Here is a 25744-nt window from a genome sequence, read left to right as displayed (position 1 = left end):
GCCAGAAATGCGGCTACGGAAAAAAATAACGCCTATGCCTGCCAGCATCTGTGGTGCTGTAAATCCCACTCTCATCCCTGTAAAGCCAAACAGACAGTCGAGGGAGCCAATCGCAGCTGTCACCTTCAAGCTATTTGACCAATTGAGCGGCGGTGGGGGGAGGGAGCTCGGAGCAGGGATCTCTGGTTGCAGCATCCCTGAGCTGCCACTGTTGTTGTGCGAAACAGGGACAACGGGACAGGAGGGGGAGCAGAGCCTCGGAGGGAATCGAGGAATGGGGGAAAAGGGATCTCGATGAGATAGAAGCCGCCCGGTGTAGTGAGTCCGTCGTCAGGGAGAATGGCGGTGTTTTCCATGTAAACAGCCTGTCTGTGTTGTAGCGCCTGGCTGCATTTCTACCGGGAGAACCAGAGGCGCAGAGAGAGAGTGCGATAGAGAGAGGGGGAAGCGTTCCTTCTCTCTCCCCCCTCAACACATATTATCCCTTCTCTATCCGTCTCCCTGTGCTCTGACTCCCCTTTGACCTTCCCACCTTTATATTTGAAGGTAGGTATAGAACACTAATCCGTGGAGTGGGACCGTTACATCACCTTGGCAGGATTAGAAGCACAGACTTTCCCAAGAGACAGGCAGCCAGCCTTATCGGCATGTTGACAACAACAAAAAATACAATTATATTTCATAATAGCAACAACACAGCAGAGGGACCTCGCAACAGTTTACACAAACACATGTGTAAATGTGGTTGTTTTCTAATTCTAATGTCTGAATCCAGCCCTTGGTTGTTTGCCTCAGCCGCACATGTTACTCATTAGAGAATGCAGGAGAAGCCAGACTGGCTCATGTTTCTTGGTTTTCCATGGCTTTCTCTGATACTATAGCAGTGTAATAATACTACTGGCTATGAAATGCATCTACATTAGAGATGCATGTAAACAAAATGAATGACAGCAAAAGTATAGAATCCACAGTAGATATCTTAATAATTCAAGATGTGAATATTCCTTTACATGCAGAAATTCAGCATCATTAATGGTTAATGGGGACCTACAATTCTCTGTGTGTGAGAGAGAGTGAGTGAGCATGTGCGTGTTGTGTGCAGTGTGCACGTGTGCATACAGTACAATCTGTCTGGGATGCTGTGGGTATTTATGGAAGCCATGTGTGGTATTTGTGTGTGTGGGAGCTGCTGCACGTTCGATTCTGTCAGTTTAAACAATGAAGGCGCTTTCTGACACATTGTCTCACAGTGCCTGTTACAACTCTGGGGGCCTGGGGGGGTTGGTGTGTTCCTCAGTATCTTATCTGTTTTGTTCTGCCACCTTCCTCCTGTGCCTCTTGTTAGCCACATCCTGCCCAAAACACCCACCACAACTCTGCCGGTACCATCAGTTATGGGTTTCATCCGGATGAAATCGGGGGTGGGGTGTCGCTGTACTGAAGGAGCTTTTTTTTTTTTATTATTATTTATATATAAATGGATAATCTATGGGGGGGGGGGGGGGGGGGGGGGGGGAATCATATGCACAGCTAAAAAGAATGCAGTTGACGAGTGTTGTTGTAACAAATGTAGATACATTGGGTTGGGTGTCTTGTGAATTCATTTGGGAAATCGTATGGAAGTTATAGATCGCATGTTGTAACTAGGAATCTCCTTTGCGTGTCCAATGATCATGTGGCCAAGTGATGGTGTGGAACTGTATTTCCTCCAGGTTCTCCTCCCAGAGAGTATATGGCCAAGGCACTCCCAATGGTTCAGAGGACCCCAAGCCAGGGGGACAACCTGTGTCCGCCATGATGAGACGCACCGGGGGCTGAAAGACAGAAAAACCTCCATATAGAGATCATACGTCCATCCGTCTGTCCTCTGGGAAGGCCACACACACCAGACCATGGCTCTGACCGCGGCTAAGACGACCGCTAGCTTTCTCTCCACAACCGCTACAACCTCCACGATCCCTTTCGTCCCGACGACCACAAGCGCCAGGGACAACGTTACATCCAGGACAACGTTAATGACCGTTACCATAACGACCAATGAGACCATCTTCAATGGCACCGTGCTTCCCGAGATGGTTGTCGAGGGCTCGGGGATGGGCATGGTACTGCTGCCGTTTGGCATCCTCACTGTCATTGCCCTGGCACTGGCCATTGTAAGAAATCATTTAAGCACTATTAGCAGTTGTCTATGAAGTAAATTGTCTATAACGTTGTGTTGCTGAGAGGCCTTAGAATGTGTAGCTCTCTTTCTTCCACTATGGCTGCCTGTAACCACTGGTAACTAATTTCTGTGCAGTGGTAGAGTAGGTAAAACGCTGGAAAAGCATGATTTTACTGTCACTTTTTTTACAAGATCCAGTAATAAGACATCAAATTATATACATGATATATTTCTCATATCAACACATGGCAACCGTTGTCTCTTCCATTGCCATGTACAAAACAATGGTTGCTATGTTACAGGCAGCCATGCTGGAAGAAACGGAACTACACAAACATTCCGTGCAAGGCCTCTATTATGTAATCCATTGACGATTCTGATTCACCTGCAATGCTCATTATATACTGTGTGTCTTCAATCTGATCCCCTTTTTATTTTAATAAATTAGACTATTCAGAGCATATCATCAGCATATCAACAGGCTACTTACTGTATATACAGTATAGTAGCAACACAAATGTAAATTAACTTTCCCTCAACACTTATCAGTGAAGGTAAAATGCGCTTGCTGGTGGATCATTTCTACATTTTATGGAGCAGTTGTGTATTGGTAACCGTTAACCGATCTTATCAAATAATGACTTTTGCTCCCTCCCTTTTTCATTCTGTCCCCTTCCCTGTCTCCATCTCAGATGCTGTATATTCGGAAACGGAAGAGGTGAGGTTATTTCAATTTCAAGATCTCGCAACTACACTGAAAAAAGTCTCAGCGTTGCCTCGAGAATCCGTGTGTTGACCTCTCTCTCTCTCTCTGTCTCTCTCTCTGTCTGTCTCATCTGTTGCCGGGCAGGCTGGAGAAGCTGAGACACCAGCTCATGCCCATGTACAACTTTGACCCAGCGGAGGAACAGGACGACCTGCTGGAACAGGAACTACTGGACCACGGCCGGGACGGCAGCGCTGCGGGTCCCAATGCCAAGGTCTATGTAACATCAACCCATCCATCTACACTCATTGCACACACACACTCACTTTAAACAAACACTCACCTTAACACTCGCTTTAGACACTTTAACACTACATCATATGTATATATTTATTAAAGAGATTTGCACTACATCCATACCTCATGTGCATTTGCACCTTGCCTGTTAAAAAAAAAAAAAAAAAAAAAAAAAAAAAAAAAGAGAAGAGAAGTTTTTGTACATCATTTTCTGCATTCTTACTTCATTGTACTTGGGTTGTACTTTAGTTTGTATATTGTATACTGTTATTCCTCTTTTACTTACTTTTTTACTGTATGAAGCACATTCTCAGGGGCTCATACAGAAGCAAGCATTTCACTGTAATGTACATGTATTTTATATGTGACGAATAAAAACAAACTTGAACTTGAGGCGTGCTAAAGAGCGCGTTCTAGACTGTAGTGACTCTTCTGTGGGGAAGCATTGCTACTCTGACACGTGAGAGGTACGTTTCGGTATATCCAGAGATAATTGATGTCGCCAGAGATACTGGACTCTTGAAGTAGAATGAAATAGAATGACAAAATGTTTCCAAAATTAACGCAGTACTTTATTGATTACATGCAATGAATGCCGGAGTCATGTCTTGCAAGAAAAGACCATCACCTTGAATCATCACACCTTTTATACATATTGATCTGTGACAACACACGCTGTTGCATCACTCTCTGCCATTGGTTGGTGGCTCCCATCATCCTATTTACCATGACAGTGTAACCAACTTTAACCAAATGGATAAAGTCAAGCTGAGCTTTGTGTTGTTAGTCAAGCCGCCCTGACATCATGCCACCACCATCTTCGAACAAACATGTTTACAGATGAGCGTGTTCATCTGCAATCAGGACTACATAAACACGTAGACTTTTATCATTATCATGTAAACCAGAGTATTTGTGTATCTCTATTATTCACAAGCACATTTCACGAGGCGGGAAAACTCCCAGTGCGGACCAGAGTCTGCTCTAAATGCATTGGTATTAAAGGGGAACTACAGCCATTTTCAGAATTTAGACATGTTATTGTCTATTATTATTGAGTGCTAAAACTCCATGAAGCTGCTCCAATGCTCCATAGACAGTGAATTGGGAGAGATGGTACAGATGACAGAACTCCCAGGGGAATGTTCTGAGTATATGGGTACATGTTCTATTTCAGAACTGAGAATACTACTATAGAATGAAGCTCATTTGGGTATAAAAAATTTAACGGAAAATCTGTGGTTCTACAAAATCTGTCTCAAATCAAATCAAAATCAAATTTATTTGTAAAGCCCGAAATCACAAGTTAATGTCCCCATGGGCTGGACAAGTCTTTAAACAAGTCAAGAAGAAACATCACAATAAATCAAGAACAAAAACCACCATAAAATCCAAAATAAATGCAACACTCCCAGACATAAGGAAGTAAGGAAAAACTCACTAAAAACCTAGCAATAGGAAAAAAGCACCACAGGCGATGTGGAGGAGAGAAACGTTAGAAGGGCCGTCTCCCATTCATTTCCACAGGAGGAGCTCACAGATTTGAGTTTTACTTCTCTGCACACTCCTACGCAGAGCTGTCTCTACGCCTGTATGTCACAGCATGCCAGCTCTGCCCAAGGAAGCCAAAATCTGTACGAAATCCGTGACCAATTTGGTTATTAGTGATACTCTGTATACACCCAACATTAACACTTTCCGTGCCGGAGCTCGGTGCCCCGGAACCTCCTTGAATGCCGCGACCCACTTCAATGTTAGCGTTAAAAACGCCTAATCTATGTTTTAAATTATGGCTGTGTCTAATCTGCCCGTTGCTTATCAATGACTCGTTTGCAGTCAACATTGTCAAAACGGATTGTTTTTTTATCGGTTAATTTTCGTTTTATAGCATTTTGAAAAGCCCTCGTTTTCAAGGAAAATATAAAGATTCCGTGATAAAAGACATTTACTGGAATATTCTAGAATACACAAAAACGTTGTAATTTTTCTGCCTATTTATGAATTGTTTTCAAATAAACAGCCAAACAGCCACATCACACATAGGGGACACGCTGTTATCTCAGCGAATACAGCTCCGATTACCCCAAGACTGGTAACATAGACTCCTTACCTTAGATCAGATGTTCTCCAAAAAGATTATTCCAATTCCTGATCGCCATTCCAAATATCGATCACGGTTATTGATTGATTATTGGCTGCTGTAAATATATATTCCAGGCTGATTTCCGTCCCGCGATCAGATCCCTCTTGAGCAGACTGCTCGCCAGCACAAGGAACCAGTTGGCTCCACCTCTACAGATCTACAGATCCCAGGTCAGTCTAAGCGACTAACCTGCAGTTATACAGGGATAGACGATATCTGAGCTCCTGTAGGGGCTGGTGTACCAACGGGAGACTCGGTTGATGAAATATGAATTCGGATCGCTAATAAAAAAATTAAACGATAATAATCGTTGTCTGCACTCAGTGGGGGGGCTAATAAAACGAGATATGACGTCCGTGGCACTCAATGTGTTAAGCTTGAGTTATGCAGTGGTGTACAGTAGTTATCAGAAAAGTGAATGGACTATCTTTTCTGCGTAAGGAAACAATATGGCTGTGTTCATCACCGTTTCCATGGACACGGCGAATAAACAAGGTTGCACAGATGCCGTTTTTCAACTCGTTTTCAGTTCTTATTTATAAAAGAGAGAAAGAAATATGGGGGAGGGCAATGATGTAATATGATTTGCATGACTACCCGCATTTCACTGTATGCCCTGGTATCTATGTGACAAATAAACCTCTTGAATCTATTCAATATATTGAGGGAACATAATATACGTATATATAGTATATGTAGCACCGGCTAGTTTACTTCCTCTTTGGGCAGAGATGATTGACACTGTGAAACAACGCAAGTGAAACGAATGACTTCTCTGGTTTCTGACTTTGCGAAAGAGTAGCTCATGTTCACAAATATTGATTGAACTTACCGGTACTACAGTAGGTCACGGAAATAGCATTTTTTTATTCTTGATTTATGGGAGACTTGGCCCACTGTGACAACATATAAGGCAAATTTGGGCAGAATCGTCCATAGGCTTTAAATGCCACCCATTTATAAAAAAAAATTAAAATCACATTCTAAATGCAGACATTACATTCTTCCTGTGTGGCAGTTCAGTTAGTGTGTATGAACACGCACCTCTCTCTCCTGAAGCTAGAGGGGGAACTCTGATCGGTGATCGGCTAAATCTGGGGCTGCTCCATAGACAATGAATGGGGCTCTGACTTTATCAGGCCATAACATGTTTGTGTGAGCTCTTACACCCAAATTAGGTTTGAATTGTGATAAAGCCACCTTAATGAGAGTTACCTAAATGAGAAAATCTAATTTCTCCTGAGACTGAAATGGGGCCCCATTGCCCCTAAACAACAAAACCTTCTAATAAGCAATATGAGCTGCCGTCGCAGTCACCAGCTCAACACAATACTAAATGGTGGAATATCTCCTGGATGAACAAGAACAACGTCACATTACAGAAACATGGAGAATCTTAAGCCAAGGTGCACTCGAGCTACTCTCTCAGGGATTAAAGTTCTCCGTTGCTAAAACGGATTTCCGTCATTTGGTCCAAGGAGGGAAAACTAGATCCGATGTTGTCGAATTACAATTGCTGCACCACATGTGATCTTTCCCCCACTCGCACTCTGCACGCTATTTTAAACATGAGTAATTAGCTGGACAACTGTTTTTTAACTTGACAAGCTAAGCCTTAGCTACATACTGTCTGCCTGCATACTGGGTCAGTGGGATGGAAACTTTCAAGCCAACTGTTTACTTTACCCTCCAGAACGTCTGATGCCACTTGTCAGTATCACTGCTAAACATTAGGGGCACTTTCTCCTCTCTGACCTCATACATCCTCGCAACCAGGGAGCGAAATTAACTTTTTGACTCACCGGCCAGTGGCGGGTAGATGGGAAGAGTCTACCCGCCAAGCATATTTCTTACCTGCCAAAATTTTTTTGATTAAAAAAAAATATATATATATTTTATATAATTTTTTTTTTAAATAAAATATATATTATATAATCATACTTGTAGTTGTATTATCTGCGAGACATCGCCACCACGCAATAAGTCAAAATGCTTGCTATCTGCAAACAGCTCCACTGTCTGTGTGTATACTTGAGTAGCCTCCAGCTCCAGCAAGGATTCTCCGGCCCTGCAGCTAGACCCTATATTCAGCTAGACCCTACATTCAGCATGCAAGGATTCTCCGGCGATGCAGCTGGACCCTATTTATAACGTTACGGTTCTTTTGTCAAATCACATTCAACATGCCCTCAGCTAGAATACGCATTCAATCAATGTTATAAGACATTGATATCAGGAGCTATCTGTAGCTACTGCTAGCCCGGTAGATAACGTTAAGACAATTTAGTTTACTGGGACAGATATATCTAACGTGAGCTAGCTAAGCTAGCTAACGAGGGAACGGAGGTATTATGCACTCGAGTCGACTATTGCTGGAGCATTTGTTGATATCAGCAGCTATCAGTAGCTAGCCAGCTAGATACCGTTAGACAATGCCTCGTCATGTATTAAACTAAAAGTGAATAGTTGACTGGGTCATTGTTTAAACAGTAACGGTAGCTCATGGAGGTCCGATATAGACTAGAGCAGACTGCCTGCATATTGCAATGGTGGCGTTTCAGGAAGTAAACAAGCCAAATGAGAGCTTCCGATTGGTCATTTGCTTTCTTTCTCATGAAACCAGTCACGTCACTCTACTGTGATTGGACCGTTGACTTGAGTGCAATGTGGGACTTGTAGTTTTTTAACGATCTCGCGGCGGAGAAAAAAAAGACGAGAGAGGCTATAATCTGTACTCGCACAATGAGTATCGTTATGAACTACACGCCACACGGCGGGCAGCCCTCTAAGTGTCAAGCGCCAAAGGTAAAAACTGAGCGCCCTGGCGGGCGGCAGGCTTTAGTTTCGGTCCCTGCTCGCAACCATCAGTCATTGCTATGACCTCATACATGATCAACATATTGGTACTGTGAAACAACAAAATCAAACGTGTCGCAAATGAAAGATCTGTGTGCAGTGTGGGAAAGTAACTTAAGTATTTTTACTCAAATACTGTACTTAAGTACAATTTCAAGCTATTTGTACTTTTCGTGAGTATTTTACAATTTTTACGGAACTTTATACTTTTACTCCACTACATTTCAAAGGAAATATTGTACTTTTTGCTCACTACATTTATCTGAACCGATCAGTTACTAGTTACTTTGAAGAAAAAGATTTTGCATAGAAAACGGCAAAAAAATTGCAAAGATTTATGAAGATTATAATACTTTCACATTTGAAGCCTGTCAACTTCAAGAGGACATAATCAGAGCAGCATATCACTTTAACATAACTTTTAATCGGAGCAGCATAACGGAACCACATACCATTTTAACACAACCTTTAGAGGTCAATGGATCGAGCATGGAGGACTTATCGAACACATCGAACAGCTTTATCATAGAGCCATCAAGGTATTTGCAAGGAAACCATTGGCATACCACCATTGCAATATTTTGAAACAATATAGCTTTTTGAGCTTTGAAAATTTCAAAGTCTTAAAAAGCTCTTGTTTCATCTACAAATGCCTACATGGACTAGCTCCCCCTCCTGTACAGGAATTCATCTACAAAAAAAGAAACACTGGACTCTGCACCAGGTCAGACACCAGAGGTGACTGCATGGTCCAAAGTAGACTGACCACGTTTGGCCAAAACGCCCTGTCCATAAAAGGCAGTCAAACATGGAACAGTCTCCCCATTTCCATAAGGGAAAGCCTTGCTTCTTTTAGAGGGCAACTAAAAAAATGGCTGAAGTCCAACCAGTCATGTGAACACATGTGAAATGCTGTTATGTATTTGTACATTTCTTACTGTTTCTATGAGTCCTGTTTTTATGTTTGGGGACAACGGATTAGCCTCGTGCTAAATCCGGCAATTTTTAGACTCCACAGTGTTCATTAATTTTGCATTGTCCCGTCCAAATAAACAAATGATTTTTTTTTTTATCTGAGCACTCATTTACCTTGGTTCTAAAGGAACTGTGTACTTCTTCCACCTGTGTGTGTGTGTGTGTGCTCTGAGTGAGTTTAAAATAGGCCCTCGGAAATTGATCATCAGTGATGAGCTTATTAATCAAGTCAGCTGTTAACGTATTTTGGTGCTAGATCGGACACCTCAGGCAGCACTAGATTCATGTAATGTATCCTGAAACTCCAATAATGTTTGGCACTTGGGTACAGCGAGAGAATTATGAAAACTAATGTACTCATGAAGAGTAGGCTAAAACACCTGTCATTCTCTCTGTATTTCTCTCACCACGTATATCCCTATAATGTGTGTGTGTGTGTCTCTCTCCCTCTCCTCTCTCTCATTCTTGTGTTCTCCCAGCTGGAGAACTCTCTCTCCCACTCTGTATGTGCCTCTCTATCTTTCCCCCCTCTCTCTCACTATCTGTGTGTGTGTTGCCTCCCCTCTCTCTGCCACCTGGGGGGGGAGATAATCTAAAGCTGTGGACTTGGTGGACATCATCAGCCTGCTACGTTATTCTATTTGGTTATGGACTTTACCACAGTTGCTTTGGACTTTACATGGACTTTGTGTGTAGCTACAGGGACACTTGGAGGCAATAATTATACACTGCTTGTGATTTTGCCATATGTATCACTAGTTAATTAAGGTTGACGTGATAACAGTAATAGTTCAGTAGTGTGGCACCCCGTAGCCACAGACAACAGGTTCAAATGTTGTTCAAGCTATATGACCAGAATGCAACTTTTTTATTTAAAAAAATAAATACAATCTTTATTGTTCACAAAATATTCGTTGGTTAAAAAAACATCATAGGCATTGAAGAGACAGGTTGGTCGGCATTAAACTGTACCTTAAACAAATGTCTAACAACATTCACTTGTTGTGGCCAGTGAAACCAGTGCAAAGGGAGCCCATCACTAGTATGTTACACTGGTTCAGCATGGCTCAACACCAAATACATAGTTAGAAAAATCTTCAGTATTTTAGACAGGCGGGACAATTTAGAGATTGGGACGATAATTATTGAGATCACTTATTATCTCCTCCATTATGCAATGGAGTAACGTGAGAAACCATCCACACTTTATACCTATCAGGAATTATACATGATATAATAGTTAATTATAAAATAAATATATATATTATGTTATATATTCTGAAATCATCAAGGCAGAGAGCTGGAGAAAGAAAGGGTCCAGATCGTCTTCTCCAGTTGCTCTCTTGGAATCAATGGCAATAAGTGCTCCAGTAACTACATTAGGAGTGAGAAGTGCTCCAGTAACTACATTAGGAGTGAGCAGAGTGCTCCAGTAACTACATTAGGAGTGAGAAGTGCTCCAGTAACTACATTAGGAGTGAGCAGAGTGCTCCAGTAACTACATTAGGAGTGAGAAGTGCTCCAGTAACTACATTAGGAGTGATAAGTGCTCCAGTAACTACATTAGGAGTGAGCAGAGTGCTCCAGTAACTACATTAGGAGTGAGCAGTGCTCCAGTAACTACATTAGGAGTGAGAAGTGCTCCAGTAACTACATTAGGAGTGAGCAGAGTGCTCCAGTAACTACATTAGGAGTGAGAAGTGCTCCAGTAACTACATTAGGAGTAAGAAGTGCTCCAGTAACTACATTAGGAGTGAGAAGTGCTCCAGTAACTACATTAGGAGTGAGCAGTGCTCCAGTAACTACATTAGGAGTGAGCAGAGTGCTCCAGTAACTACATTAGGAGTGAGAAGTGCTCCAGTAACTACATTAGGAGTGATAAGTGCTCCAGTAACTACATTAGGAGTGAGCAGAGTGCTCCAGTAACTACATTAGGAGTGAGAAGTGCTCCAGTAACTACATTAGGAGTGAGCAGAGTGGTCCAGTAACTACATTAGGAGTGAGAAGTGCTCCAGTAACTACATTAGGAGTGAGCAGTGCTCCAGTAACTACATTAGGAGTGAGCAGAGTTCTCCAGTAACTACATTAGGAGTGAGCAGAGTGCTCCAGTAACTACATTAGGAGTGAGTAGAGTGCTCCAGTAACTACATTAAGAGTGAGAAGAGTGCTCCAGTATAGGCTTGGGCGGTATAATTTTTTTCATACCGTCATACCTTGATGACCTAATACCCCGGTATACGGTATATGGCGGTATGACTTTCATTTTCATCAGCGGGGGGGGGGGGTGGCAACCCGTGTTACCAAATCACGGAGATGGCCAGTTAGCCCGCAGCATCCAGTACTACTATCGTTAGCTCTCAGAATGGTAGCCAGAAGCCCGCAGCATCCAGCGGCGGAGCTAACAATATACTCGTTATTATCACCATACATAACGCTTGCTTATATTGAAACACGTTGAGATTAGGGCCGTTCTTTCAACCTGAAAGTGCACTTTCTTCAACCTCGAAGTAAACAAATCACAGAAGGTAGCCAGTAGCCACTGCCGCCTGCCGGCACCATCCAGGTATCGACGTGAGCTAACGGTAGCTAGTTAGCCTCGTATCAACGTGAGCCAGTTGCATTATGATTAAAAAATGTCAACACAGGGGCGCCCCAGTGGCGAACCACATAGCGCGCTCAGCCGCGACACAGCTGACCCGGGTTCGACTCCCGAACCCGTCGTTATTTGCCGAATGTCTTCCCCCCACTCTGTCTCCCATTCCTGCTCTGTCTCTCTACTGGACTGCCCAGTAGCAATAAAGCGATAAAACGCCAAAAATAAATATATACAAAAAAAAAAAAAAAAATCAACACTCACTCACCCTGTTTTATATTACATTCCCAAAGAAGTGCCTCCGTCTCTCGTAGTCTCGTTGTGCTGGATGAAGTCACTGGCGACTCGTGGAGGCGAGGGTTTTGCTTAAATCCGAACAGACTCCAGTCCTTTAATTGTCCAAATGCGACAGTGTGTGCAAGTTTAGCTCGTTTGACAAAACGTTAGCCATCTGTGGTCAGGGAGCTCATCGTGGGCTGGAGTGACGGTGGTTAACGTTGGCGCTTCATCGTTCAATTGTAACGTATTATTATTATTGCTTAAGCTTTAGCAGTCTGCTCAGAGATAGAGGAAAGGCATACAGGTTACTGAGGTTAGTGTGATGCACCTCTGTGTTCTCACGTGACTCACAATAGCCAATCAATCATTAGGAAACTGCCCTCTGCTGGCTGTGCTGTGTGTGTGCAGTCCCCGTCGAAACTCCGTTTCAGTGTAAATATAAATTGAAACCCAACTGATTTTGACGGTATTGATTTTCAATACTGTCGGTATTTCTAAATACCGTGGTATACCGTCATACCGCCCAAGCCTACTCCAGTAACTACATTAGGAGTGAGCAGAGTGCTCCAGTAACTACATTAGGAGTGAGAAGTGCTCCAGTAACTACATTAAGAGTGAGACATGCTCCAGTAACTACATTAGGAGTGAGCAGAGTGCTCCAGTAACTACATTAGGAGTGAGAAGTGCTCCAGTAACTACATTAGGAGTGAGAAGAGTGCTCCAGTAACTACATTGGGAGTGAGAAGAGTGCTCCAGTAACTACATTGGGAGTGAGAAGAGTGCTCCAGTAACTACATTAGGAGTGAGAAGAGTGCTCCAGTAACTACATTGGGAGTGAGAAGAGTGCCCCAGTAACTACATTAGGAGTGAGAAGTGCTCCAGTAACTACATTAGGAGTGAGCAGAGTGCTCCAGTAACTACATTAGGAGTGAGAAGTGCTCCAGTAACTACATTAGGAGTGAGCAGAGTGCTCCAGTAACTACATTAGGAGTGAGCAGAGTGCTCCAGTAACTACATTAGGAGTGAGCAGAGTGCTCCAGTAACTACATTAGGAGTGAGCAGAGTGCTCCAGTAACTACATAAAGCTCTGAACTTCATAAAAGTCAGACAAAGCTTTCCAAAAGCTCAAACAGTGAACTCCAAGCCCACGTGGTTGAACTAAAAATCCAAAGAAACAGACTAAGAAATGACGTAAACACCATGATCAGAACCGCAAAAAGAAATTTCATCAACGACAAAACTGAGGAAAACAAAAACAAACCCTGCGAACTTTGGAAATTACTCAACAATCAACTAGGCTGCAGTAAAAAACTTAAAACCAGATTCTCAAACATAAACATAAAGACGGACAACACGCTCATCACAGACAAGCTGGATGTAGCCAATTACTTAAACATCTTCTTCACAAACATAGCCACAACACTGGTAAACAAACTACCCTCCCACTCAGGGCATTATGGGGTAGAACACATAGTAGCATACTACAAAAACCTAGGGGTCCACAAAGACGACTTCAAACTTGAAATGGTAACAACCGATGAGGTACTCAAAAAATTGAGCGCCCTCCAACCTAACAAGGCCACTGGCCATGACAACATCCCCTCCAAATTCCTCAGAGACGCAGCAGCCGCCATCACCCCAGTCATCACACACATAATAAACCTCTCTATAAAACAGGGGCACGTCCCCAAGGACTTCAAAATTGCGAGAGTGACCCCTCTACACAAAAAGGGCAGCAAATTAGACCCAGGCAACTACCGCCCTGTTTCTATTCTTACCTCCATCTCGAAAGTCATGGAGAAAATAGTCTACGAACAGGTCGAAAAGTACCTGGCGGAAAAAAACCTAATCTACGAATTCCAATCTGGCTTCAGAACGTCCCACTCCACTGACACATGCCTCCTCTATTTGAACGACCACATCAAACAAGAGGTGGACGCTGGCAAATACTGCGGCATGGTCATGCTGGACCTACAAAAGGCCTTCGACACTGTCAATCACTCCATTCTAATGGACAAGCTAAAAGCAATTGGTTTTGATAGCCTATCAGTGAGCTGGATGCAATCCTACCTGGAGGGGAGAGAACAGATGGTAGAGGTAAACGGTACTCTATCCCCCCCCCTCACAGTGAGCTGTGGTGTTCCACAAGGAAGCATACTAGGACCGCTACTCTTCCTAATTTATGCAAATGACATGTCGTCAGCCTGTGACTGCAACTTGTTCCTGTTTGCGGACGACTCAGCCCTGCTGGTCTCTGACAAGAACAAATTGCAGGTTGAAAAAACCCTCAGCACGGAACTAGGCAAAATCTGCATATGGCTCGCTGATAACAAACTATCATTACACATGGGCAAAACAGAGTCCATTCTCTTCGGTTCAAATAACAAACTCAGCAAGACCGACGGCTTCTCAGTTACAGTGGGTGACAATATTGTCACAAGGAAAGACGAAATTACCTACCTGGGTTCCATCCTAGAGGCAAATCTTTCCTGTGACAAAATGGCATCCAATGTAATAAAAAAAGTCAACCAACGAACTAGATTCTTGTACCGGATCTCCTCTCTGGTAAACAAGAATACCCTGAGGACTCTGGCAGGAGCACTCATTCAAGGGTACTATGACTATGCGTGCACCTCATGGTACCAAAGCACCTCAAAGGCGCTTAAAACAAAATTACAAACATCACAAAACAAATTGGTCAGACTACTACTTGACCTGAACCCCAGAACCCACCTCACCCCTGCCCACTTTGCCAACCTAGGATGGCTTAGAGTAGACGACAGAGTACAGCAACTTGCAATGGGCCTGGTCTACAAGATACACTATACGACCGGGGTGCCCATGTACATGTCAAAATACTTCCCAAAGGTCAGTGAATACCACAACCACTACACCAGAGGAAGCTCAACAAATCATGTTAAACCCAGATTCGGCTCAAACAAGGGACTAAACACGTTTCGCAATTATGCCACAACAATGTGGAACGCCCTACCCAAAGCTGTAAAGGAATGTGAATCCCTGCCCACATTCAAAACCGCCCTTAAAGAGCACCTACGGGAGGCTGCAATTCGAAACTGGCCACCGTAAATGCCCAAAACCCCCACCACCTCCTAATAGACAGTCTCCTCCCCACCGCATGTATATATTCCCTCCCCGCCGTATGTATATTCCCCTCCCACCCACCCACCCCCTCCTAATGTACAGTCCCCTCCCCATCATATGTATATACTCTGTCAGGATCTAGGGGTAACAGTACTGTATATTTGAATACCGCCTATGTCACAAATGTATCAGTACTAAATACCTATATGTCCCTATGCCATAAATGTCATGTATGTTATGTATGTCATAAATGTCTATATGAATTGAAAATGGGGGACCCTGATGGAAACAAGACAAACGTCTTTCTCAGGTCTGCATCCCCTTAACAATTGTATGTATTGAGCCGTACTGTATTGTACCCATTCTGCAATCTGTTAAATAAAGTTTTCATTCATTCATTCATACATTAGGAGTGAGCAGAGTGCTCCAGTAACTACATTAGGAGTGAGACGTGCTCCAGTAACTACATTAGGAGTGAGAAGTGCTCCAGTAACTACATTAGGAGTGAGCAGTGCTCAACTACATTAGGAGTGAGCAGAGTGCTCCAGTAACTACATTAGGAGTGAGAAGTGCTCAACTACATTAGGAGTGAGAATAGTGCTCCAGTACCTACATTAGGAGTGAGAATAGTGCTCCAGTAACTACATTAGGAGTGAGCAGAGTGCTCCAGTAACTACATTAGGAGTGAGAATAGTGCTCCAGTAACTACATTAGGAGTGAGCAGAGTGCTCCAGTAACTACATTAGGAGTGAGCAGAGTGCTCCAGTAACTACATTAGGAGTGAGAAGAGCTCCAGTAACTACATTAGGAGTGAGCAGAGTGCTCCAGTAACTACATTAGGAGTGAGCAGTGCTCCAGTAACTACATTAGGAGTGAGCAGAGTGCTCCAGTAACTACATTAGGAGTGAGCAGAGTGCTCCAGTAACTACATTAGGAGTGAGCAGTGCTCCAGTAACTACATTAGGAGTGAGCAGAGTGCTCCAGTACCATTGCTGGATCCCAGCTGCATATGTACCAATACACTTTGCTTGCTTCATATCACAGCCGTGCAAATGAACCAAAACACACTTTTGATTTTGATTATTTTACTTACTTGGAAGCATTTTATATTAAACATAAATAAAAAAATATCTGGGCCACTTATTTGTCAAACACTTACCCCGAAGTTGTTGAAATGGTCTCAACTTCTCAGAATTTCAATGGAGAGTCTTGTCTGTTTACTGGTCACTGCCATGATGAAACAAATGCAACTTGGAGTGAAAATAACTAAAAGAAATCGTTCTAATCAAGATGTCAGCCCCCAGTAAACAGACAGACTAGACTCTACATTGACATTTTGAGAAGTTGGACTTCGGGGTGAGTGTTTGACAAATAAGTGGCCCAGGTTTTATGTTTAGGTAATATTAAATGCTTCTGAGTAAGTAAAATTTAAATTGCATGCCGTACCGTCGCCCAGGAGATCAAACGTTTGTTTCAGCCTATGTTCATTTGCCTGGCTGTCATATAAAGCAAGCAAAGTGTAGTGGGCCGGGAACCAGCGAAGTATACCTAGAACATTAGACAACAATAAAGCGTCACTATCTTAACCTTTGAGTCTACATCCATATTACCTTTCACATATTCTATATTAACCTTCCTTCCCACCCCTGCCACTCACAATTGACCTATCTCAAGCCCTGCCCTCTTCTCGATCCTCCAATCACAACTGTTGCTTCCCTTGGACAAAAGGGAAGCAACGGTTGTGATCGGAGGATCAAGAAAAGAGGGCAGTGCTTGAGATAAGGTAATTTTCTCTTATCGCTCATGTTTCTATTCCGAGTGTGAAAATCTTCCAGTCTAAACCTACTACCTCTAAGTGGTTGGCGGGAGGCGGCTAATATGAAATCCATCCACCTCTCCACCTTCTCCATGACTCCTAACACGAAGAGAACACATGTGAGCACAGCCAGTCCGGTCACGCCAGCGTGGAACATACATTATTGGTTTCACCAGGAAAACGAATTATCGTGACTCGTGACTGGCTGCGCTCACTGAAGTTCAAAGCTAGTCACCGTGGTAACCTAATGTCTGTCACTAACAGTTTTAACTGTCTTGCCCCCCCCCCCACCTCATCTGACAGACTCTCACCACCTCCCAGGGGACGACACAGAGGCCCAGTCGTCTGGTCTTCACCGATGTAGCCAACGCTCTCAATGCTTAATGGCACTCTTCCAACCATTAGTGGCGTGTGTGTGTGTGTGTGTGTGTGTGTGTGTGTGTGTGTGTGTGTGTGTGTGTGTGTGTGTATGTGTGTGTGTGTGTGTGTGTGTGTGTGTGTGTGTGTGTGTGTGTGTGTGTGTGTGTGTGTGTGTGTGTGTGTGTGTGTGTGTGTGTGTGTGTAGGGGGGAGGAGGGGTGCTATGTTCCCCCATCCTGGAAATCTGTTGCTCAGGAATAAAATAAAAAAGAATAACTGGATTTAAGTGTGAGGGAAGTTGGTGAACATATGGCATTTTAATTGTTGATGTTTTTATTGGGGGTGTTTTTACTTCTAAGTGTCTCCCCACTTGTTTCACGACTTCACACTCACTCCCGGTCATGCATACATGGTCTTCATTGACCTACAATGGGATTCTGACTGGGGAACACGTGCCGTCTTAAAAAAAAGAGATGATCTTGCACTGTTTGTCACACGGCACACGAGAAAAGGCAGCCCGTTGCCCAGTTAATGTTGAACATGTTTGATGAGGAAGTAGTGGAAATAGTTTTGCATTATATTCATATTTAAAAAGAAAAATTGGGTGTGGTTTGAAGTCTAGCAATTGAATTAGCGTGAACACTGGACTAGTGTCGTCTCTCCTGTCTCTAGTGAACTCTCCGCCCTCTTCCAAGTCGTTGGTTCGCTTTTCGAGCAACGGAGCAGTGTTTGTTTCGGTGATTACTGTACATTAAAACATTATTCAAACCTGTTTTTAAAGCCAACAGATGTGTTTTATTTTGTTGTAAAAATCCATGACAAATATGATGTGATGTTTTCTTTTTATTGATGAGAGATAATGAAGCAGGATTACAAATCACACAGTAAAGAGTAACAGAATATATATCACATGGTTGTATTTCTTTCACTTTAAGGTGAGGTGGATGAGGAGATATCAATGTTATACAGTACATGACTACAAAGTGGATATCTTAAAAAAGTATTATGAAATGACCATATCTCAAGTTGACATGAAAATACCTCTACTACAACTACAGCAACTGTTTAAAAGATTAAGTCTTAAATATGAACACTTTGAGGTATGGTAAGGTTTCCTCAGAACTCTTATTTTGTTACTCTACAGACCACTTAAGTCAGTGGGGCCCAACCAGTCGATCGCGATCGACAGGTAGATCGCGGGCTGATTTCAAGTAGATCTTGATTAATAAAATTCAATTATAAAAAAAAAAAAATTTTTTTTTTTTTTTTTGCTAAATCAACTCTTCCTCTCCTTGTTAACTACAACAAGCAATGCTGTTTGTTATTTAAGATGAGGTCAGACTCGGCACTGACAGATTTGTGTTCATTATGCTGCTTTTATAAAGCCTCAAATGACGGCTTACAATATACAATTTTGGCTGGTAGCTCTCGGGCTAGGTGGTAAATAAAAAAGTAGATCTTGGTTCAAAAAAGGTTGGACACCCCTGACCTAAGTGATAAGTAATTTTGGGCTTGATATTTGGAACATCCGTGTCCAAAAATATATTTCTCTATTGCGGAAAAGGATTAGGCTTTGTATTTTAGCATTTTAATATTTTAGAAATAATTGGAGATTTCATGTAAAGTTGGTGACTTAGTTATTCTGTACATTTGTAAAAGAGAAAATGCTAACGCCAAAAAGAAGGAAGTAGCTTACTGTCCATTGCGGTGTGTTGCCAAGGAGTCAGCCACAAGGCGATCTGTGCTAGCTGCTGCTAACACTTAAAAGGCCTTAAAATAATAATAAAAACGGGACAACGTCGACTTAAAATGCTTTCAGGTGTACAATCTCATGCGAGATACAGTAGACTATTGAGATTTGAATAGTCTAATGATGATGCAACAATGGTTCCTGGCCATTGACAAGAGCACATTACAACAATAACAACAACAACAATTAAAAAAAAAAAAAAAAACCTGAAAGGCCCAATAGAAAGAAGGTTATATTATCATACTGGCCATTATGAGATATCATCTCTCCAGCACCTACTGTGCCCGTGGAAAATTGTACATGCACCTCACTTGCACGTGTTGCGTGCCTCTACAAGACACCGGAAGTGGTCACGTCCACGCCCTTCCTTATTCTTTTCCATCCATGGAGCTGCTATATGCACTTCAACCAGGTGGAACGTTGTTATGAAGCAAAGGCAGAAATGACGCACTGTTGGACTTTCGCCAGAAGTACGCCAGCCCCCGGACCCTTCTCGGCACGTCCGGACAGAACGTTGGTCCTAATCTGAACTTTCCTCGTCTCTTGGCAGTGGACCGATGGACTACGTGCAGCGTTTCGCAGTCGAGCCACGCCACGCTCAGGTAGGACCGACGCCGACAGGCGTTGGTACTAGCATATTCAATACTACTCGTTGTCTCGTGAGATGACCGGGCGATGTGTTGGCGCGGGGGGGCTGGATATTGGATGAATGTGGTCAACATGACTCGTTGAATGTTTTCCAATTATCCTGGCGCACGCAGCTACTGCTAATGCGAATGTTTTGGGGCTCCGTTCCATGTGTCCCGCCTGGACTGTCCAGTTTTCCCTCCGTTTAACCATTTCATTACTGACGGTCAATCGGTGTATAATGTTGGTGGTTTGGCTGGGGCTTATTTACCCTTTATACAGGTGGATGGCCTGACGACAGGGCTCAGGACAGGTGTGCATTTATGAATCTATGAATTGAAAATGGGGGACCCTGATGTAGACAAGACAAACGTTTTTCTCTGATCTGCAACCCCTTAACAATAGTGTGTATTGGGCCGTGGTAAGTGTGCCCATTCTGCAATCTGTTAATGGAGTTTTCGTTCATTCATTTATCCCTTACACAGGTGCACAGGTGTGCCGCAGTGGAGGTTATTGCATGACTACTAGTGTGCAGTGCTTCACTAGTATTAGACTTTGGTCAGCAGCCGCCACTGGTGTTCCGTGCTTAGAGAAGCAGGTGGCATCGGTCCTTTGCCCTGACATGGTAGAACGGTATCCCGCCCGGCCGACGCCAATAGGCGAGTCGGCCCGGCAGGTGGCTGAGTGGGCTGATGAAGCTTATACCGCTGCAGTACAGAATTAGCAGCAACTAATAACATTGCTCAATTGACTGCTTTTCTGTAAAAAATGCTGTCGGGTGGTGGGGCCTTAGGGCCAGCCGACGTCAACCATCGCGCAAGGTTTTGAGGTTATTCAGTTTTTGACCCAGCCGCAAGCTATAACCGCAGGGAGGGCTAGGATGCTGTCAACGCTTGTTCACAGGCATCTTTGGTTGGAGCAATCTCCCCTTGAGGAGGAGAGGAGGGTTCTCCTCAGGGCTCCCCTCACCGCGGATGGACTTTGGTCTGTCCACAGAGGCGTGGGCGGTATTTGACCTGGGCTCCACGCCGCCCCACACCACGCAGCCAGAGGTGAGAGCATGGCCTCGCCAGCGGCTGCGGCGAGGCCCCCGGCCATGTCCCCCCCGCCTGAGATGACCTGGACACAAAGAGAACAGGTGGTCACGGTGCCGACAGCCTCGGCGGCCGAGGGATCGGCTATATTAAATGGGCACGCCGTTGCCATCTAGCTGTGTCTAGCACACTCTCCGGTTACTCCCCCCCCCGCTACACTACGGGAGGTAGTAATATCACTACAGGGCTACGGTGTGTAGGGACCCACCTTATCGGGCAGTGTGTGGGGACCACACACCATGCATGTCCAGCTGCAGAGCAGGCTGTCCCCAGCAAGCTAAGCCAGGAAGATGCTCAGCGGGGGAGCCTCTGTCACCAGCGGTGATGGCCGCTCCCCCCGTATCAGACAGCCCCTTTCTGTCGGGGTCCCCCCCTTGGGTGCGATTGCTTCGTTGGTAGAGTCAGGGTGCGATATCCCGGCTCCGCGAGACACCCGGTTGGCGAGTCCAGGGTTGACAACGCACAGCGGGAGGGACCGGGCCACCTGTCTACGATTCTTAGCGAACCGGCGCCAGTTGGCGGCGGGGGCGCTTTGGAATTTTTACCACGTATGGCTACAGTAGTGCCATGTCGGTGTGGATGGAGAGGGGCTGAGGGCGGCGCTTGTGTTACAGTTTGCACACCCCCGCCCTCCGTTTTTGGGTTTGGTACAGACTATTGTCAGAGTCCGCGGCACTGCAGTGACAGCCCTGGCCGAAGAGATTCGTTCTCTGGTGGTGAAGCAGGCCATCGTCGTGGTCCCATGGGAGGACGCGATGAGTGGCGTTTACTCCCGATATTCTCTGGTGGGGGGGGGGGGGGGGGGGGTGTCAGACCCATACTGGAACTGTCCCATGGAAGGTTCAGAATGTGACCATCAACCACCTGTTAAGCGCTGTCAGAGTGGGAGACTGGTTCGCCTCCATAAACCTGAAGGATGCGTATTTCACATCCCGATCTTCCTTCCTAGGACATACCTACGCTTCCTGTTTCAGGGCTTAGCGTACGAGTACCAGAGGCTGCCGTTCGGTTACTCTCTGGCTCCTCGCATCTTCACCAAGTGCGTAGAGACCACGCTGGGGCCTCTGCGTCATCAGGGGATACGAATTTTATTCTACCCTAGACAACGTTCTGGTCCTCAGCCGGTCAGAGGAGATCGCCAGGTCTCATACCAGGTATGAGAGGCAGGTGGTGGAATTCCTCACCAGCCTGGGTTTTGCTGTAAACTGGAAGAAGAGTGCTCCTCTTCCCAGTCAATGGGTGGAGTACTTGGGCTTAATTCTAAGCTCAAGGTCTATGTGGGCATTCCTCTCAGAGCGGCGGCGAGAGGATATTCTCTGCGTGCTCGGGAGGTTCCGTCCTGGCAGGACGGTTACGGCGCTGTCCGTGATGCGCCTGCTCAGTATTATGGCATCTGCTCAAGCTGTGGTCCCTCTTGGCCTCCTCTTCATGAGGAGGATACAGAGGTGGGTTTTTCAGTATGAAAATAGACCCTGTGAGAGTCAAGTGGAAGCAGCTGAAGGTTCCCATGTCAGTACTGGGGGACCTCGCCCTCTGGGGGGGGCCTGGGGCCCTCACCAGCGGGGTCCCCATGGGCAGCAGGCTGTCACACGTCACGGTATTCACCGACCCCTCCCTCACGGGATGGGGGGGAAGTGTCGGACCGACGCAGTAGTGGGCAGCTGGCAAGGACCATGCTGCCCGGTCTGCACTACATTTCAATGTGTTGGAATTGAAGGCAGTGCTTCTAGTCCTCGGACAGCTCGGCCATCATGTGATGGGCGAGCATGTTCTGATCCGGACGGACAGCACGACGTCAGCGTCGTATATCAACATACAGGGAGGAGTACGCTCCCCCCGTCTCGGCCGGCCGATTCGGTCCGTGGCCACCCGGGATTCTATACGCGTTCCCCCCCATACACCTGATAGTTCGACTGTTGGGGCGGTTACGTCAGGAGCGCAGGACTTTGATCCTGGTCGCGTTGGACCGGGGCACAGCTGTGTGGTGCCCGGCCCTGATTCAGCTCTTGGTGGCCCCGCCGTGGCCTGTTCCATGGTCACCGCGGGCCCTCTCTCAGGCACGCAGAACACTGTTTCTGCCATCTGTTCTGGGGCAGCCTCTAATGGCTTGGCTGCTGAAAGGGTGAATCTGGAGGGGATGCGCCTTAACTCTACTATGGTTAACGCCATCCGGAACACGCGCGCTCCGTCCACTACCGCGGTTTACGCAGGGAAGTGGCGTATGGTTCGAGAGTGGTGTGAGGGGACTCGGTTCTGTCCTTTCTCCAGTCTATCCTGGATAGGCGAGACAGTGAAGGTATACGCCGCAGCTATATATTCTTGTCATGTGGGCTTTGATGGCAGAACACTGTTCTGACAACCTCTCGTGGGACGTTCCTGCTTGGCGCACGGTGTCTCAAGCCTGTGGAATGTGCTCTGTCTCCGAGTCGGGACCTCCAACTGTTCCTGGAAAGGCTGTTGGGGCCCCCGTTTGAGCCTCTTGAGCAGGCGCCATTGGATCGTCTGTCTTTAAGACCGCGTTCCTTTTGGCTATCACCTCCACTAGACGCGTGGGTGTGCTCTCGGTGCGGTCAGAGTACCTGTCTATTCGGGCCGATAGCAGGCGTCTCTGTGGCCTAATCCGGCCTTCGTGCCAAAGAAGATCCGGAGCGTATCGCTCCAGGGATATTGTGCTTCAGGCGTTTCACCCTCCTCCTCACACTAGTGAGTTGGAGGCGAGCCTTCACCTGTTGTGTCCTGTTCGTGCGCTGAAGGTTTTACCTTAGTCGCACGCAGGATCTCAGGGCTACCGATCGACTGTTGTTTGTTACGGTGGCTCTCACGCAGGTAAGGCGTTGTCCAAGCAACGCCTGTCACATTGGTTGTGCGAGGGCATTGCCTCTGCTACACTTTGGCTGGATGGGTTCCCCCCGCAGGCGCCAGGGCACACTCCACTCGTGGAGTGGCGGCCTCCGCTACCCTGTTGGGGGGGCCTTGGTGAAAGACATCTGCGCTACAGCCTCCTGGTCCTCCCCGGGTCCTTTCGTTAGGTTTTACCTCATGGACATGACTGGGGGTTCTGTCTCCCAGGCAGTCCTGAGGTCCGGGACCTCTCCTGCATCCCGCCATCAGGTGGGCTAGCAGGTGGGTGTGGACCGCGGTGTGCTGTGTCACACGTGGTCCCGCTTGCACTGTGCATTCTGGGGTGCCTGGTTCCCTTTTCCGCACATTGGTTGTAGTTGACTGCCTTCGTTAGGACGGGCGGGTGGACGGGACCCCTCTCCTTCCTGGCGGGGGCTCACGGGCCCTCAAGGGGTGCATTTGACGTGGCCACGCGTCCGCTCTGCCCCTTTTGATCTCATAATGGCGAGACGCGATTGGCCAGTATGATAATATAACGAAGGTTATCCTATAACCCTAGTTATATGAATACTGGCTGAGCGTCTCGCTCCTCAGCGCCCTGAGGTCCCTTGGATGTTTTCCACGTATGGAATTCGAACTTGGAAGGGCGTGGACGTGACCACTTCCGGTGTCTTGTAGAGGCACGCACAGGAGTAGGCGTGGTCACGTGCAAGTGAGGTGCATGTAAAATTTTCCACAGGCACAGTAGGTGCTGGAGAGATGATATATCATAATGGCAGAGCGAGACGCTCAGCCAGTATTCATATAACTAGGGTTATAGGATAACCTTCGTTCTATGTGGTGGAAGGGGGTGCCATTATTCTAAAATGTAATGGTTTTTTTAATGTATATCCTCAAATACAGGATGGGTCAGTTGCTTTCCAGGACTAAAGAAAATATCATTTTGATATAGATGACTATAAAATCTATTTCGGGACATGAGATGATAAGATGAGAAAGTAATTGTTCACTGTGTGGTGTTCTGTAACGTCCTGACACTGCTGAAGCACAGATCATCACAAATGATCAAGTGAAGAGGGCGTTACGTTATGATCAGTTCCTTAAATGATGAGTGATATGAATGTAGTGAGATGATTACACCAAAACTATTATTCGCAAGGCAATCATTTCTAAGATCTAGATCTACAATGGTCTACAAGGTTGAGAGAGGTAAAGCAGGTGAAGCTAAAACCAAACGGAGCTCTCATCGCAGATAGTGGCGAGGACCCTGGCTTGTTCGGTTTCAGAGGTAGTCAAAGAGGGAAAGTCAATACTGAGAAATACACAAACATACTACTAACATAGTGACAACTTCAATGGATTTGGCTTGTTGCGGTTGTACCTTCATCAACAGTGCTGAAATACATGATAATTACTGGGCAATACAGTAACCCCCCCCCCGAGAATCAGATCTAGACTATGATGACAAAACGATCACGGTTTCCTTGACAACAAGGTGGAATGTTCAGAAGAGCTATGGGTGTAGCACTGGGGCCAGAGTTCCATTTTAAACTTAAAGGTAGAATCTTTGCACTTTGTTTTGGTCTGATGTGTGGGTTGGAGTTGAGTGGGGGCAGGGGATGGGTTGCTACAGTATTGCGGGTCACACCTCAGGCTCTGCCAAGTCTAGAGAAATTAACAGTATATATAAGTTACTATATAGTTATATATATATTATAGCTATATACTACATATATATATATATATATATATATATATATATATATATATATATATATATATATATATATATATATATATATATATATATATACAGTATATAATAATATATATATAAGTAACTTGTTAAAGTGAATTTCTCCAGACCTCTCTTGGCAGAGCCTAAGGTGTGACCAGCAGCAACCCCCCCCCCCCCCCCCCCCCCCCTTTCCCCACTCAACTCCAACCCACACATTAGACCAAAATGAAGAAAATAAATGAAAACAAAGTGCAGTACCAAGAGGGGCTCGTTTACCTAGAGGTCACTGTTTGGCGGCATTACAGATTCTATAGACCAAGCAGCACAACACGAGTAGATATTACAAACCTTGGTAATAAGAAACAAGCTGAATGTCAACATTCAGTATGTACATTTCTCAGCAATTT

At 45.2% G+C, this 25744-nt stretch overlaps 1 protein-coding gene across 1 annotated transcript; it reads left to right on the top strand.

Annotated features, from left to right (window-relative positions):
• The first annotated feature begins 238 nt into the window (after positions 1-238).
• Positions 239-17568, top strand: cUnh3orf18 (chromosome Un C3orf18 homolog). Its single transcript, XM_084317808.1, has 5 exons — positions 239-546; positions 1713-2153; positions 2854-2879; positions 3012-3141; positions 17232-17568. The coding sequence occupies exons 2-5, from the start codon at positions 1893-1895 to the stop codon at positions 17310-17312; spliced, it is 498 nt and encodes a 165-aa protein (XP_084173934.1). The 5' UTR covers positions 239-546; positions 1713-1892; the 3' UTR covers positions 17313-17568.
• Positions 17569-25744: the final 8176 nt, after the last annotated feature.

Source organism: Notolepis coatsorum (genome assembly GCF_963971535.1).
Source record: "Notolepis coatsorum genome assembly, chromosome: 6".
Taxonomy (NCBI): domain Eukaryota; kingdom Metazoa; phylum Chordata; class Actinopteri; order Aulopiformes; family Paralepididae; genus Notolepis; species Notolepis coatsorum.
Note: the sequence above shows the minus strand (reverse complement) of the source record. Positions and strands in the feature narration are given on the sequence as shown.